The following is a 16,632-nucleotide window of genomic DNA, read 5'->3' on the forward strand; positions in this document are numbered from 1 at the left end:
TATGCCATGTACAATACACATATAAGTGTCAAGTAAGGTGTAAACTGAGAGGTTCTAAGTCAGAGAGGTTCTGGGTGCTCCAATTTTGGCTTCTAAGCCATATTAGAAGAATTTGCCTTAAAGTGTTGCTATATAAATATAAGGCAATACACACCACAGCGATGAGAAAAATGTACAAAAATTTACATTGTTTTAAAAGCGAAGGTATGGTGGTTTACGTCAATCTCAGTACTTTGGGAGGTGCTACTTCACTTGAGGTTGAGAGTTTGAGAATTTCAGTTTTACAATATGATGGTGTTCCGGCCCTACTTAAAAGGCAAAAATTGGCTGGTGGTGGTAGGTGCTGTAACTTAGTATGTATGGAGATTGAAGTAGGAGAATTCACGGAATTTGGGAGGTAGAGTTGCAGTGTACACCGTGTTACCACGTACCTCCAGCTCTGCAACAGCGTACCCCATCTTCAAAAAGAAAGCGGTTATAATTTGTAAAGGGGCTATTCAAAGCTATCTTGACCGTATGTGGTTTCTCGAAAAGGTAGGTTGACAAGCTTGTTTCAAACAGATTGAGTAGCTGGCATATCATTCTACTAATTATCAAAATCCATGGGTACAGGTGGAATTCAGTTGTGACAATCAATATCCCATATGGAACTGTTCCCAGGGTCCTTGTCTTCTCCTCCCACATACCAATATTCAGTTTAGTTCTGCTGATTTTGTAGAGTGAAGGGTACAACATAAATAGGCCTCTGTGACAACATCTAGGATAAAACCTCTCAGCTTAGGAGGGTAATAAGAGTGTCATATAAAACCCAAAAGCTGTGGAGGTCTGAAAGACTTGGTTTCAAACCCCAGCTCCCACGATTACAGGCTATGTTGATGTGCAAACTACTGAACCACTTTGAGCTTTAGTTGTCATTTTTTTTTTTTTTTTTTTTTTGAGACGGAGTCTCGCTCTGTCGCCCAGGCTGGAGTGCAGTGGCCGGATCTCAGCTCACTGCAAGCTCCGCCTCCCGGGTGTTGTCTCTGGCCCCTGTTTATTTTTTAATCACATCCACTGCTATACCCCAACAAAATGGTCCCACAAGGGAAGGAGTTGGGGTGACCCACTTTACTTGAAATATCTCTCGTTCAAACAGACGGAAGGAAGGAAGGAAGGAAGGAAGGAAGGAAGGAAGGGATGATGAAAAAGGGGGGGGGGAAGGCGCCCGGAAGGAATGGATGGAATGGACAAACACCCGACCATGAATGTCTAAAGAAACTATATAAATGTTTAATGAGGCTAAAGTGAAGCCGGAGAACATGGGAATGTTTTAAATGGCAACACGAAAGTTTTCTCCTTAAGTTTTTAAGAAAATAGACAGTAAACCTGATAACTGTGAAGTCATATTGTAAGTACACTGATATCATATACACTCCAGTACCAAAAAAATATGTGCTAAGATAAAATTTAAATTCTGGAACTTGTGTTTATGTGTTAATAAGTTATGAAGCATTAAATATACCATTTTCAGTATATTTACTCAGAAGTGAGGAGCCCACCTAGGAACCTAACAGTGCCTGGGCATGTATCACAGAACCAAATGTTGTGTAGATCAGTTTCAAGGCATACCCCTCATGCTCACCCATGCCAGCTGGGGTTCAAGCAGAACTAATCAATTTACAAATTAAGGACCACTTTACGGAACCCAAGTTAGAGACAGTGAAGATCTTACACACACATTCTTACACACAGGCAGCCAGTTCTGTTTACATAAAAACCTGGCTCATTCAACTTAAAACTAGAGTAGCAGATTTTTTTTTAATGGAGTCAATAAATAGACTTTAGAAAATTCAACTGAACCCACTCAGGTTATATGCAAAATTATATGTACATATATATTTTTCTGGAGAGTGAGTATACAGCTTTCATCAAATTCCCATGGATAAGTTAATTAAAAAAAAAAAAAGAAAAAGCAAAGAATCATGGCACTTGAATCAGTCACCATTCTTTGAGGTGGGGGAGTCTAAAAACAACTAAAACTGCCTAAATATACCCTGCCTTCAGTATTACAGCTAGAATCCACCCCATTTTCACATATATAAAAAACATATATATGTATACATAAATTATAATTTTCATACACATTTTTAATAAGTTATATAAACGCAAACTCAATCTGACAGTTCAAGGGCAGATATTTTGGTTTGGACTCTATCATCTACCCAACACAACTGCATATATAATTTGCTATTCTATAGAAAGGGGAATAATAACACCATAGCAGCAACTGCAAATTTGTGAGAAATGCCATTGTAAAAAGGGGAGAAAAAAATAAGGTGAAACTATCTGACCAGTTTTTGCTAATAAATTAGCATACTAAGTAAGTATGTATAAATCAACATACTTGCTACAATTACAATCTCAGGAAGACCTGTCCCTTGAGTCTGAAAGCTCAGTAAGACGTACATGGTCACCTTCAGGCAATAAAAGGAAAGTAAGGGGCTGGTCAGGGAACGGGGGTGGTGGATCAAAATGAAATATACCCCAATTTTACATTTCTATTCTCTGTATTTTATATACGTGTCCTTCACTCACATCAGCCCTCATGCTTCTGAAAACTGAAGAGTCTAAAATAGGTCAAGTACTGACTCTAAAATCCCTAGGATTCAAATATATTTATTTGTCATAATTAAGCAGTAATATTATTTTGTATGCATAATCCATGCCTTTTACATCTATTATTTCCTGCTCATCTACTTATACTTATTGCTTCTACTAGTAAAAATGAGTTGAATCAGCTCTTGAATCTTATTTTCAGAGGCAAGATGTACATGAGGTGCTAAGAGTGTTTACCATTTTCCCCTTAAGTCTCCTCTTACTAGTTTTAGGCATATTTCTTGCCTTTCCTGCCCAGTATTCATTTGTTACTTTAGTCATTAAATATGTATTGGGGGACTATGAAGATGGGGTAGGACTCCAAATGTGACTCTCGGGCCTTAACCTTAAGAGGCCACACAATAGTGTTCCGTAATAAAACTAGGTTGTTTTGCAAAGTTTTGCTCTTCTGGCTGCAGCGTCACTAATTAAAACAATGAAGACATAGTTTGATTAACTTCTCATTTATGGCATCAATCCATGCACGAGGCAAAGGGGCAAACCCTTCGGTTTGGGTCACAGCCCTGCAAAGAGCATGTACCCAGTTCGCCAATCTATCAGCAGCGCAGGCCGGTGGGCGGGGCTTTTGGAAGCCCAGGGAAGGAAAGGAACGGTGGGAGGAGACCTGGGAATGCCGAGTCGAGCCTGCGATTAGAAGTGACACAGAGACGGGAAACCCAAGCCACTGCCGACAGGGGAATATACCCCCTTTCCTTCCTCCTCAAGGGGGCTCGGGGGGCGGGGCGGAGGTACCTAGTTTCTGCCCCAGGTAGGTGAGGCTGTGATAGACCTTCTCGGCCGCGGCCAGGTGCGCCAAGGCCGCCAGCAGCGACAGCCAGCTGCCCCCCGCGCTCTTGTTGGCCTCTCGTTCCTTCTCCACATTGTCCTTAGCCTTGTCGTAAGAGAAGATACCCAGGTGAGAGAAGAATGTCTCCAGCACCGCCTGTTCCACCGGTACCGGGGCGGCCAGCGGGATAGACTCCCCCATGCGAGCTGCGCCCCAGCTCGACCCACGTGGCTCTCCTCGGCCTCGCACTTCCGGGTTCTGAAGGAACGGGCTTGCGCACAAGCGTGCGTGCGCGTGACCGCCTCCACTGGCGGGCTCGTGAGCGCGCCGCCGCCGGGAGCGCTCCTGGGCCTTAGAGAAGACGCGGATAAGTACCAAGGAAAGAGGAAGGTAGCGGTTCCTGAGCTCCTTCGGCGCTTCGGCTCCTACGGCTCTGACTATTCGGACCCTCAGGGTAGAACGGGAGGCGGCCACTTCCCTGCTCTAAGGAGTTGCCTGCGCTCTGAGGTGAGCTGACAGGCCCCTCCCTGTGAGGTTCGTCAGCGCTGGTGATGTCATGCAAACGTGACGTCAACTCTGGCCGGAACATCTGGCCTGGGCTCGCCAGGCGCCTCGCTGGGCCGGCTGGGAGATGGGGAAGTGCCTGGAGTTGTGCTCACACTCACAGCAGGGCCCCTAGTCAGCCCTGACAGCTTCTACACCAACTCAGGGAAGTGATTTGCTGAGGTTAGAAGACTGAACGGTAAAGGTTAATCTCGTCACCATTGCCTAGTTTTCGTCACATCACACACCGTCGGTTAACTCTCACCTGTGTCCCGTTCTAGTTCTCCCGGGTCTGTGTTAGCCCAGCAGCTAACAAGCAGAGCCCCTGGCCCAAACTACACTCACCTTCCTTAAAAAGTTACCTTTTTTTTTTTTTTCTTTTTTTTGAGACGGAGGCTCGCTCTGTCGCCCAGGCTGGAGTGCAGTGGTGAGATCTCGGCTCACTGCAGCCTCCACCTCCCGGGTTCAAACGATTTTCCTGCCTCAGCCTCCCTAGTAGCTGGGATTACAGGCCAGCGCCACCACACCCGGCTAATTTTCGTATTTTTAATAGAGACGGGGTTTCACCATGTTGGCCACGCTGGTCTTGAACTGCTGACTTCAAATGATCTGCCTGCCTCAGACTCCCAAAGTGCTGGGATTACAGGCGTGAGCCACCACGCCCAGCTTCAAGGAAGCCTTTTTTTTTTTTTTTTTTTGAGACAGAGTTTTGCTCTTGTTGCCTAGGCTGGAGTGCAGTGGTGCCATCTCAGCTCACTGCCAACCTCCGCCTCCCGGATTCAAGCAATTCTCCTGCCTAAGGCCAGCCTCCAGAGTAGCTGGGATTACAGACATGCGCCACCACGCCCGGCTAATTTTGTATTTTTAGCAGAGACGGGGTTTCTCCATGTTGGTCAGGCTGGTCAGGAACTCCCGACCTCAGGTGATCCGCCCGCCTCAGCCTCCCAAAGTGCTGGGATTGCAGGCATGAGCCACCGCACCCGGCCAAGGCAGATTTTTAAACATGACAAAGGTGAAAGAGAGTGAAGGGAGCAATCATACCGTTTTGGAATAATTAAGGAGGCTTCCTGGAGGAGAGTGTGATGATTCTTGATGAATAAATAGAGATAATAAAAAAAAAAAGTGTGGTACTATCACCAAAACCAATAGACAATAAAAGAGATTATAAAACTCATAAACATACCCATGTAATATGAGAATTCCTTAGGTAATGAAGGTGACATTATAAATTAGTGGGGGAAGAAACCTATTCAATTAATAGTGAAGGAAACATATTTAACCATGGGAAAAATAGACTGTCACCTTGTTTCCTGAAGAAAAAAAAAAGTGGAAAACATAAAACCAGAAACCAGAAAAAATACAAGTGACTAATTGATCTAAAGATAGAGAAGAACCTTCTAAATAGAAAATAATTGGAAGAACTTCAGAAGAATGAGATTGATTTGACTGTGTAAAATACCTAATGTAGATGACGGGTTGATGGGTGCAGCAAACCACCATGGCACGTGTATACCTATGTAACAAACCTATCCCATGTATCCCGAAACTTAAAGTATAATAATTTTTAAAAAGTGCCATCCTGGGGAAAAGATATCTATAATATATGTCAGACAAAGGTTTAATGTACTTAACATATCAAGATCTCTTACCAATAAGAATAAAAGGACATGAATATATAAGTCCCAAAAGAAATATAAAATTCAAATGTCTTTTTTAATGCTCAACCTCACTAGTAATCAAAGAAATGCAAAATAAACTATATTCTATTTTTATTTACCAAACTAGCAAAAGAAAGTGTTTAATTTTATTTCAATAGTTTTGGGGGTACAGGTGGCTTCTGTTTATAGGAATAAGTTATTTAGTGCCGATTTCTGAGAGTTTTGGTGCACCTGTCACCTGAGCAGTGTACACTATACCCAATGTGTAGTCTATTATCTCTCACCCCACTCCCAACCTTCCCTGCAAGTCCCCAAAGTCCATTATATCATGCTTATGCTCTTGCATTCTCATAGGTTAGCTCCCAAAAGAAACATTTTAATTGCTGATAAATGTGCAATAAACATCTCCCCATTTTCCCCAACCCACAGACTCTGGCAATCACGATTCTACTCTCTGCTTCTATGAGTTCAACTTTTTTAGATTCCCCATATAAGTGCGGTCATACAGTATTAGTCTTTCTGTGTCTGGCTTATTTCACTTAATGTAACATCCTCCAGGTTTATCCACGTTGTCACAAATGTCAGTATTTCCTTCCTTTTTATGGGTAAGTATTCCATTGTCTGTATTTACTACGTTTTGTTTATCTCTTCATTTGTTGACAGACACATTGTTTCTGTATCTTGACTATTGTGAGTAATCCTTTGGATATAAATGCAGAAGTAGAGTTGCTGGATCATATGATAGTTCTATTTTTAATTTTTTGAGGAACCTCCATACTATTTTTCCATAATTGCTGTATCAATTTATATTCCCACCAGCAGTGTACAAGGGTTCCTGTTTCTCTACACCCTCAACAACACTTGTTATTGCTTGTCTTTTTTTTTTTTTTTTTTTTCTTTTTTAATAGAGATAGTCTTGCTGTGTTGCTCAGGCTGGTCTCAAACTTTTGGTCTCAAGCAGTCCTCCCACCTCAGCCTCCCAAAGTGCTGGAATTACAGGCATGAACCACCCCACCTGGCCATTTTTTGATAATAGCCATTCTAACACATGTGAGGTGATATCGTATGGTTTTGACTTGCATTTCCATGATGATTAGTTATGTTGAGTTTGTTTTAATGTATCTGTTGGCTATTTTTATGTCTGCTTTGGAAAACTGTCTATCCACATCCTTTGCCCAATTCTTAATTGGGCTATGTTTTCCTGCTGTTGAGTTGTATGAGTTCCTTACATATTTTGGACATTAACTCCTTACCAGATATATATTTTCTCCCATTGCATAGGTTACCCTTTCATTTTGTTGAGTGTTTCCTTTGCTATGCTTTTTAGTTTGATGTAGTCCAACTTGTTTATTTTTGCTTCTGTTGCCTGTACTTTGGGTGTGTGTCTGAAAAATCATTGCCAAGACCGATGTCAAGTAGCTTTCCCCCTATTTTTTTTTGGAGGAGTTTTATAATTTCAGGTCTGTTATTTAAGTCTTTAACCCATTTCAATTTAATTTTTGTGGAGGGTGTAAAGTAAGGGTATAATTTTACCCTTTTGCAGGTAGATAACTTAGATACCTAGTTTTTCCAACACTATTTATTGAAGAGACCATCCTTTATCTATTGTATATTCTGGATGCCCATGTCAAAGATTAGTTGACCGTGTATGTGTGGGTTTATTTTTAAGCTCTGTATTCTTTTCCAGTGGTCTCTGTGTGTGTTTTTATGCCAGTACTATACTGTTTTGATTAGTATATCTGTGTAATATAATTTGAAAACAGGGAGTGTGATATCTCTAGCTTTGTTGTTGTTTCTCAAGATTGCATTGATTATGTGAGGACTTTTGTGGTTCCGTATGAATTTTGGGATTGTTTATTTCTATGAAAAATGCCATTGGAAGTTTGATAGGGATCACATTGAATCTAGATTGCTTTGGGGAGTGTAGACATTTTAACAATACTAATACTTCAATCTGTGAACATATCTTTATTTGTGTCTTCATTTTCTTTCATCAGTGTCTTACAGTTTTTAGCGTACAGATTTTTCACCTCCTTGGTTAAATTTATTAATAATTATTGTATTGTTTTTGATGCTATTATAAATGAGATGTTTTCTTAATTTCTTTTTTAGGTAGTTTATTATTAGTGTATGGAAATGCAACCAATTTTCATTTGTTGATTTTGTATCCTGCAACTTTACTGAATTGGTTTATTAGTTCTAATTTATTTATGTATTTCTCCCTCTCTCTCTCTCTCTCTTTCTTTCTTTTTTAGACAGGGTCTCACTCTGTCATCCAGGCTAGAGTGCAGTGGCATCATCACAGCTTACTGCAGCTTTGACCTCCTGGGCTCAGGCGATCCTCCCACCTCAGCCTCTGAAGTAGCTGGGACTACAGGCCCACACCATCACACTCGGCTAATTTTTTTTATTTTTTGCAGAGACAAGTGCTGCTATGTTGCCTAGGCTGATCTCAAACTCCTAAGCTCAAGCGATCCTCCTGCCTCGACTTCCCAAAGTGCTAGAATTACAGGCGTGAGCCACTGTGCCCAGGTGGGTTTTCTATATATCAGATTATGCCATATGCAGAGATAGTTTAATTTCTTTTCTGATTTGGATGACTTTTATTTCTTTTTGTTGCCTAATTACTCTGGTATATTCCTTCTTTAATTTGTTGAGAGTTTTTATCATGAAAGATGTTGAATATTATTAAATGCTTTTTCTTGCATCTACTGAATTGATCATATGATTTTCATACTTTGTTTAGTTAATGTGAAATATCACTCTGGTTGATTTGCATATTTTGAACTATCTTTCATCTCAGGAATAAATCCTACTTGATCTTAATATATGATACTTTTAATGTGGCATTGAATTTTGCTTGCTAATATTTTGTTGAGGATTTTTGCCTGTAGAGCCAGAAGTCAGGGATATTGGCCCATCCCTGTATCTTTATCTGGCTTTGATGTGAGGGTAATGCTGGCCTCATAAAATGAGTTTGGAAGTGTTCCTTTCTCTTCAGTTTTAAATGCTTGGTAGAATTCACCCATGAAGCTACCTGGTCTGGGCTTTTCTTTTTTCCCTTTCTTTTCTTTTTTGTTTTTTACTAGCCCTGCCAAAGGAAGACCTCAAAAAATTAGCTAAAAGCTCAGAGTCTTTCCTCTCCACAGGAATCTTGAGTAAAAGGTGAAAATTTTATGTGATCTGAAAGCCAGAATATTGCTGGGTTTTTCTCTATTGGGAAGTTTTTGGTTACTGGATCAATCTCCTCACTCATAATTGATCTGTTCAGATTTTCTGTGTCTTTGTGATTCAGTCTTGGTAAGTTGTATGTTTCTAGAAATTAGAGTACTACCTTGAACTTAACAGATGTTCACTAAATACTTAATTGACTGATTCTTCTTGTCTCATAAGAGTGATATAAGAAAATGCAGTGTTAATGACATGTCAAGCTGTTAAAACATTAAAGTTATAAAGCGAGAAGTTACTTTGAATGGTTCAGCCCATGAGCAGGATATTTTGTATAGCAGCAATAACTATTTATTTATTTTTATTTTTTTAGAGACAGGGTCTTGCTGTGTTGCCCAGGCTGGTCTCAAACTCCTGGACACAAGTGATCCTCCTGCCTTGGCTTTCCAAAGTGCTGGGATTACAATCATGAGCCACCACACCTAGCTTATTGTTTGTTATTGATAACATATATCTATTGCTGCATAATGAATAACCCCAAAACATAGTGGCTTAAAACAATAAACATCATTTATTATCTCTCACAATTTCTGTGAGTTGGGAATTCAAAAGTGGATCAGTTGGGCAGTTCTATGTCAGTCTCTTACAGTTTCAGTCAGATGTTGGCAAGGGCTGTAGTCATCTAAAGTCTTGACTAGAGCTGGAGAATCCCCTTCCACAGTGGCTCTCTCACATTCTTGGCAGCTTGGCCTGAGCTACTGGCTACATGGGGCTCTCCACAGGACTGCTTGAGTGTCCTCACAGCATGGTAACTGGCTTATCCTGGAGCAAGTGGTTAAGAGACCAAAGCAGGAGCTGCAATGCCTTTTATCACTTAGCCTCAGAATTCACACATCACCTCTGCCATATTCAGAGCCACCCTCAATTGAATTTGAGCAGGAGACTAGTGAAGGGCCTGAATGTGAGGAAGCAAGCATCACTGTAGGTTATCCTAGAGGCTGGCTTCCACAGATGATGGTATTTTCAGCATAGAGAATTATTTGTCTTCCTAAAAATATCTAAGGATGGAAGCCTTAACTGCTCCTTCAGTAATATTTTAATATTTTATTACTCAAGAAGCTGTTTCTTAATTTCAGGCAAAGTCTCTCTTAAGTCTAGAAAAACAACTCTGCTCAAGACCGTTGATTTGGTATTGCTCTTTACAGGTCTTTGAAAATAACCCTAGTGACAATGCCAGTGAAAAAACCATTTTAGTTATAACAACCCATTTTGGGGACAAAAGGGCTTTAAGAATGAAGCAAGACATTCATTCTTTCATGTATTCAATCAACAATGGACTACATTTAAAATATTTTTGGAGACAAGGTCTCGCTCTGTCACCCAGGCTGGAGTGCAGTGCTGTAATCATAGCTCACTGCAGTATCACTCCTGGGCTCAAGCGCCCCTGATCCTGCTTCAGCCTCCTCTGTAGCTAGGACTACAGGCACATGTCATCGTGCCTGGCTCATTTTATTATTTTGTAGGCTGGGCGCAGTGGCTCGTGCCTGTAATCCCAGCACTCTGGGAGGCCGAGGTGGGTGGATCACAAGGTCAGGAGATCGAGACCATCCTGTGAATGGTGAAACCCCGTCTCTACTAAAAATACAAAAAATTAGCCAGGTGCGGTGGCGGGTGCCTGTAGTCCCAGCTACTTGGCAGGCTGAGGCAGGAGAATGGCGTGAACCCGGGAAGAGGGAGCTTGCAGTGAGCCGAGATCGTGCCACTGCACTCCAGCCTGGGTGACAGAGCGAGACTCTGTCTCAAAAAAAAAAATTTATTTTATAGAACTGGGGTCTTGCTATGTTGCCCAGGCTTGTCTTGAACTCCTGACCTCAAGCAGTCCTCCCACCTCAGCCTTCCAAAGTTCTGGGATTACAGGCATGAGCCACTGTACTGGCTTGGATGAAATTTCATTTGTGGCCAATATATGCAAAGTAACATATTCCAAAAATGATTTTACAGTTTGTCATTGTGCCAATTAATTACTACCTAAAGTTGATATTATTTGGGCTTACTTCCCTTTTCCTGATCAATTTTCTGTATATGATACTAACAATAAAACTGTCATTAATATAGCACTTACTATGTGCCAAGTATTTTATACATCTTTTAGTATAGTATTTTTTTAGTCTTTGAGATGAGGTCTCACTATGATGCCCAGGCTGGTCTTGAACTCCTGAACTCAAGCAATCCTCCTGCCTTGGTGTCCCAAAGTGTTAGAATTACAGGCATGAGCCACCACGCCTGGCCAGGTGCTTTATATATGACTGATCTTCCTGTAAGTCTTCAAGGTAGGGGTACTTTTAAACACTTGATTATGGAGAAATGGGGGCTCCAAAAACTTAAGTAACTTGTTCAAATACACAGAACTAGTAATTGATAAGGCTAAGATGCAAACCACAGTTTGTGTAGCTTTCCTCCATAAACCTGGCTGCTGTTAGTGATTGTCCACACACAGGCCTCCCACCTGAGTAGTAAGAGATTTCCACTTGTTATTCAGGCAATGTCAAATTGTTGCTGCAGTTATCTTTCTTATCAACAGTGTGGTTGAAAGATGCTGTTTCAGGGAAAGTCTTTGGCTTACCAAGAGGAATCAAATATTTAACACAGAACAAACTTTTTCATTTTTTTTTTCCAAATCATTTGCTAAAAGCACCACCCAATTAGCAATACATTATTACATTATATAGCTCTTTAATATCTAACTTTCTTTTTTTTTTTTTTTTTTTCGAGACGGAGTTTCACTCTGCCACCCAGGCTGGAGTGCAGTGGCGAGATCTCGGCTCACTGCAACCTCTGTCTCCTGGGTTCAAGCGATTCTCCTGCTTCAGCCTCCCAAGTAGCTGGGATTATAGGCATGTGCTACCACACCCAGCTAATTTTTGTATTTTTAGTAGAGACGGGGTTTCACATTGTTGGCCAGGCTGGTTACAAACTCCTGACCTCAAGTGATCCACATGCTCAGACTCCCAAAGTGCTGGGATTACAGGCATGAGCCACCATGCCTGGTCAACATCTTACTTTCAGTTAAATTACTTTTCCTTTCATATGACAACACTCACACATAAACACACTCTTATTTATACTTAATTAGCTCCTCCCATTTTGTTTTTCTACGTGTCTAATTATAATGAGATTTTAAAATCAAGGTTAGGGAATTATACAGAGCAATGAAGTAAGAAACTAATCCAAGCTTCAAGAGAGAAATAATATTTTAAATCTGTTCTCTAAATAACCATTGCCCAGTGTTGGTCTAAAGCCATACTGTCAGATATGGTAGCCACTAGCAACATGCGGCTATTTACATTTTAAATGAATTTAAAATGAAATAAAATTTTAAAAATGTACTTCCTTAGTTGTGCTAGTCACATTTCAAATGTTCAGTAGCCTCCTGTGGCTAGTGACTGCCATATTGGACAGCACAGATATAGAAATTTTCATCATCACAAAACTTTCTATTGGACAATGCTAAAAAGAAACAATGTTATAAGAAAGACTTTCACAGATCAGATAAACCAAAATAAACCAAAATGAACAGCAAGATCCATGTGTTATTTTAAATTCTTTTTCACACTTTCATTCTTTTTGACAATGTATATATTTATGTTTTCTTTTTAAATTATATATGTATATATATCAAGTACTCAATAAATTTACCTATGGTTATTTTGAATTTAGAAAGAAATGTGTGTGTACCTATATATACAAATTTCTTTCTAAATACAAAATAATCATTTATAAATATATTGAGTATTGTGTAAATTATAGGAGTTGTGCTAAGTGCTTTACATGAATTGACTCATTTAATCCTTAGTACAATGCTGTATTCATTGTGAAAAATTTGGAAAACATAAAGCATATATAGAGAAATTTGGAAAAATAAAGCTTATAAATAAAATAAGGCATATAGAAAAATAAAGCATATTAATCCCCAAACTATGATAATCACTGTTGACATTTCTAGTGGATACTGTGGTATGCTGCCCAGATCCCAAGATACAGCTACCAGGAATGTTGGCTGTTGCTGGCTCATAATTGAATTCCTCTCTAAAATTGTCTTCAGTGATGGAAACTGCCTCACCCAACATTCCCCGCCTTGGGTCAGCCCAAATCCAGTGGTTGGTCAGTTGTGGAGGTACAAAGGCATCAAGTCAATTGGCACAATCTGGGACATCCCAGCTTTAGAGTGTCCTGTGAGGCAAGTTAAAGTCTCTGTGGCAACTGCCCTGCTATTCACCTTCCCCCTCTGCCCAATCCTGTCCCTGCTTCCCTTAACAGGTGCTGTTCCTGAGAGTTCTCACCTGTAAATCACCTGCATACAAACCTCTGCTTCAGAGTCTGTTTCCTGAAAAACTCAACCGAAGTCAACATTTTTGGAATATAAGTTCCATTTTTTTTCTTTTTGCATCCGTCCATTTAAAATTTTTAAATATATATTTATTTTGCTCTAAAAAATTTGAAATTTTCTTATTTTATATTAAATGTTTAGTTAATAATACTTTATAGATAATTTAGCATGTAACTATCTGCAACAGTATTTTTTTTTTTCTAGATGAGATCTTGCTCTGTCGCCCAGGCTGGAGTACAGTGGCATGATCTCAGCTCACCACAACCTCTGCCCCCCAGGTTCAAGTAATTCTCGTGCCTTGGCCACATGAGTATGTGAGTAGCTGGGATTACAGGTATGCACCACCATGCCCAGCTATTTTTTGTATTTTTAGTAGAGATGGGGTTTCACCATGTTGCCCGGGCTGGTCTCAAACTCCTGGCCTCATGTGACACGCCCTCCTCAGGCTCCCAAAGTGCTGGGATTACAGGTGTGCGCTACTGCACCTGGCTCACAACACAATTTTTAACAGCCACCTGGGATTCATATGGCACGTGACACTCAGTCACTCTTGTATTATTGGATATTTGGTATTCCCTGGTTTTCCTGTGGCCAACCCTAAAACTTAGCAGAGAAACACCCATTCCCAAATCCCTTCTCACTAACCTACCTCTATAATATCTAGGAATATTTAGTTTTGTAGCCTCACTTACAAGTTCCAGCCATTGAGAAATAAGCTCAAGTTTTGTGAGAGTTGAGGGGGAAGTTCCAGGAAACATTTTGCCTTCCGGATAAAATGAGACAGCCAAAGCTGGTATCATTTCTTACCTGTTTCTGCTTGGTAAGGAATGAGATGTTCAGAGCTATCGTACCCATTTTTCATCCATGAGAGAAAAGAAATTAGATACTTGGCTTTAACAAAATCTCTGAACATTTAAACCAATGCTTTCAATCGCCTATCTCTTGATTTCTTGATATGATGAGTAAACTAAGTATTTTTTTTAACCTACTGTGTTTGGCAGCTTAAATGTCACTATTCCTTACATTTCATAATATGAAGTATGCAGTGATAAACATCGTTGCATGTAAATACTTGAATTAACAACTTAACATAAAAGTCAGGGAATTAGGACTCTACATTTTCAGCATTATTTTCTGCTTGACCTTGTGCAGCTCTGTCCCTAACCTTCTCTCCCATTTTATTTTTCTTGTGGGAACCAGAAAAATAATGCACATAAGGCTTTCTAAAATTTTCTGTTTCCAAAAGCAATCATAGATACATAATTTTATCAAACGTGCTAAATCTCAATAGGAATAAGAATTTTGACAGTGAGGCAATCAGTCATTTTCCATAAATTTTTTTAGGTTTTTAAAAATTTCATCAATATTGACAAGCCAACCTATTCAGCTTCTCCAATTGTGTACTTCAAAAAGGCAGTAGTGGTTGGAAGAGGAAATAGACCTTTTGTAGGTCAGAAACTTATCTCTTCAAATAGGATGATTTAGCAAATGCACCATTCCATAGTGTTCATATCCACTTGTACAGAATCAGCAAGGTTTTTTTGGAGCAAGTTTTGTGTGAACTGAGTTGCGTTCTAGACCAAGCCTTGGATGAACTCTCCATGTACTTCCTGGGAATCATTCAGGCCTCCAGGACTGGGATGTTTTATTTCCTCAGCATAAACATGAAGCATCAAAGAAACTGAACTGACTGCCATTTGAGTAAAAAGGAACAATAGTGAATTGAAAAGTAGGTATTGAAATTGTTTGATTTCAGCATTCTGGTGACAGACACTTAATAACACAAATCTGAATCCAATGAGTCCACCTCCGTATCTCCCACTTACCCAGTCTTGAGGCTGCTTCTAATTCTACAGCCCCACAAACCTTAAGTTGGCTGGTTCTGGCTCAAAGCAAAGGTATGGGAATGCTTTTGGATGTTGTAGAGGATCAGAATATCGAGATCTGAAGTATCCAAGACAGATGTTTTGACTCATTACCACTAATGTCTTTAGGATAGAAGACGACTCCAGACCTGACCAGACTGCCAGCAGTTTGCTCCAGACTAGACTTTCATTCATGGGCAAAGATTAAAACTGGACTAGCACAATCAACAGAGTGAAAAGCAACCTACAGAAGGGGAGAAAATATTTGCAGATTCTGTATCTGATAAGAGCGCAATATCTAGAATATAAAAGGAACTCTTGCAGCTCAACAAAAAGAGCACTAATTTTAAAATGAGCAGAGGACTTGAATAGACTTTTATGTAAGAAAGATACACAAATGGCCAACAAACATATAAGAACATAGATACTCAAGATTACTAATCATTAGGGAAATGCGAATCAAAACTACAATTAGGTACTGCCTCATGCCTATTAGGCTAGTCAGATAATTAAAAAAAAAAAAAAAAAACAGGTGTTGACATGAATGTGGAGACATTGGAACCTTCATGCACTGTTGGTAGGAATGTAAAATGGTGCAGCCATTGTAGAAAACAATATGGAGGTTCCTCAAAAAATTAAAAATAGAACTACCAGCAATTCTACTTCTGGGTAATTATCAAAAAGAATTGAAAGCGGCCGGGCGCGGTGGCTCAAGCCTGTAATCCCAGCACTTTGGGAGGCCCAGACGGGCGGATCACGAGGTCAGGAGATCGAGACCATCCTGGCTAACACTGTGAAACCCCGTCTCTACTAAAAATACAAAAAACTAGCTGGGCGACGTGGCGGGCGCCTGTAGTCCCAGCTACTCCGGAGGCTGAGGCAGGAGAATGGCATGAACCCGGGAGGCGGAGCTTGCAGTGAGCTGAGATCCGGCCACTGCACTCCAGCCCGGGCTACAGAGCAAGACTCCGTCTCAAAAAAAAAAAAAAAAAAAGAATTGAAAGCAAGATCTTGAAGAGAGGTTCCTACACCCATGTTCATAACAGCATTATTCACAATAGCTAAGAGGTGGAAGCAGCCCAAATGTCCATCAAGGAATGAATGAATGAAGAAAAATGTTACATACATTCAGCCTTAAGAGGAAGGAAATCCTGTTATTTACCGCGTGTGTGAACCTTGAGGATATTATGCTAAGTGAAATAAGCCGGTCACAAAAAGACAAATATTATATCACTTATATGCAGTAACTAGAGTAGTCAAATTAATAGAAACAGAGTTGAATGATGGTTACCAGGGACTGGCTAGAAGGGGAAAATGGGGAGTTGTTTAATTGATGTAGAGTTTCAGTTTTACGCAGCGAAAAGGTTCTGGAGATCTGCTGCACAGCAATGTAAGTATGCATGACATTACTGAACTGTAGTGTTTGTTTGTTTCACCATAATAAAATTATTTCTTTAATGAACTGGGCACCAAAGTTCAGTAGGCAAGGAACAGTTTATTTACCTGAATTCTGTTGCCTCCTCTCATCAACTGTTGATCCCACCCCAGGATTCATTGTGTGTCTTAGTATGGTAACATCATTAAACATAT

The 16,632-nt window shown here is 40.2% G+C and overlaps 1 protein-coding gene and 1 long non-coding RNA gene across 3 annotated transcripts in view; one reads left to right on the forward strand and one right to left on the reverse strand.

Moving 5' to 3' along the window:
* The window catches only part of C9H12orf66 (chromosome 9 C12orf66 homolog), a 30,484-nt gene extending 26,583 nt beyond the window's left edge, over positions 1-3,901 (reverse strand). For both annotated transcript variants that reach the window (XM_009181128.4, XM_003906719.5), the window contains exon 1: positions 3,388-3,901. In XM_009181128.4, coding sequence (XP_009179392.1) covers positions 3,388-3,622 — 235 coding nt within the window. In that variant the 5' untranslated portion in view covers positions 3,623-3,901. The remainder of the gene's footprint in view (positions 1-3,387) is intronic.
* LOC108581005 lies at positions 3,700-15,578 on the forward strand. The gene is made up of 3 exons (XR_002515671.2): positions 3,700-3,928; positions 8,043-8,154; positions 15,172-15,578. It is a non-coding gene; the product is annotated as an uncharacterized LOC108581005 (long non-coding RNA).
* The last annotated feature ends 1,054 nt before the right edge of the window (positions 15,579-16,632 follow it).

Source organism: Papio anubis, chromosome 9 (assembly GCF_008728515.1).
Source record: "Papio anubis isolate 15944 chromosome 9, Panubis1.0, whole genome shotgun sequence".
NCBI lineage: Eukaryota > Metazoa > Chordata > Mammalia > Primates > Cercopithecidae > Papio > Papio anubis.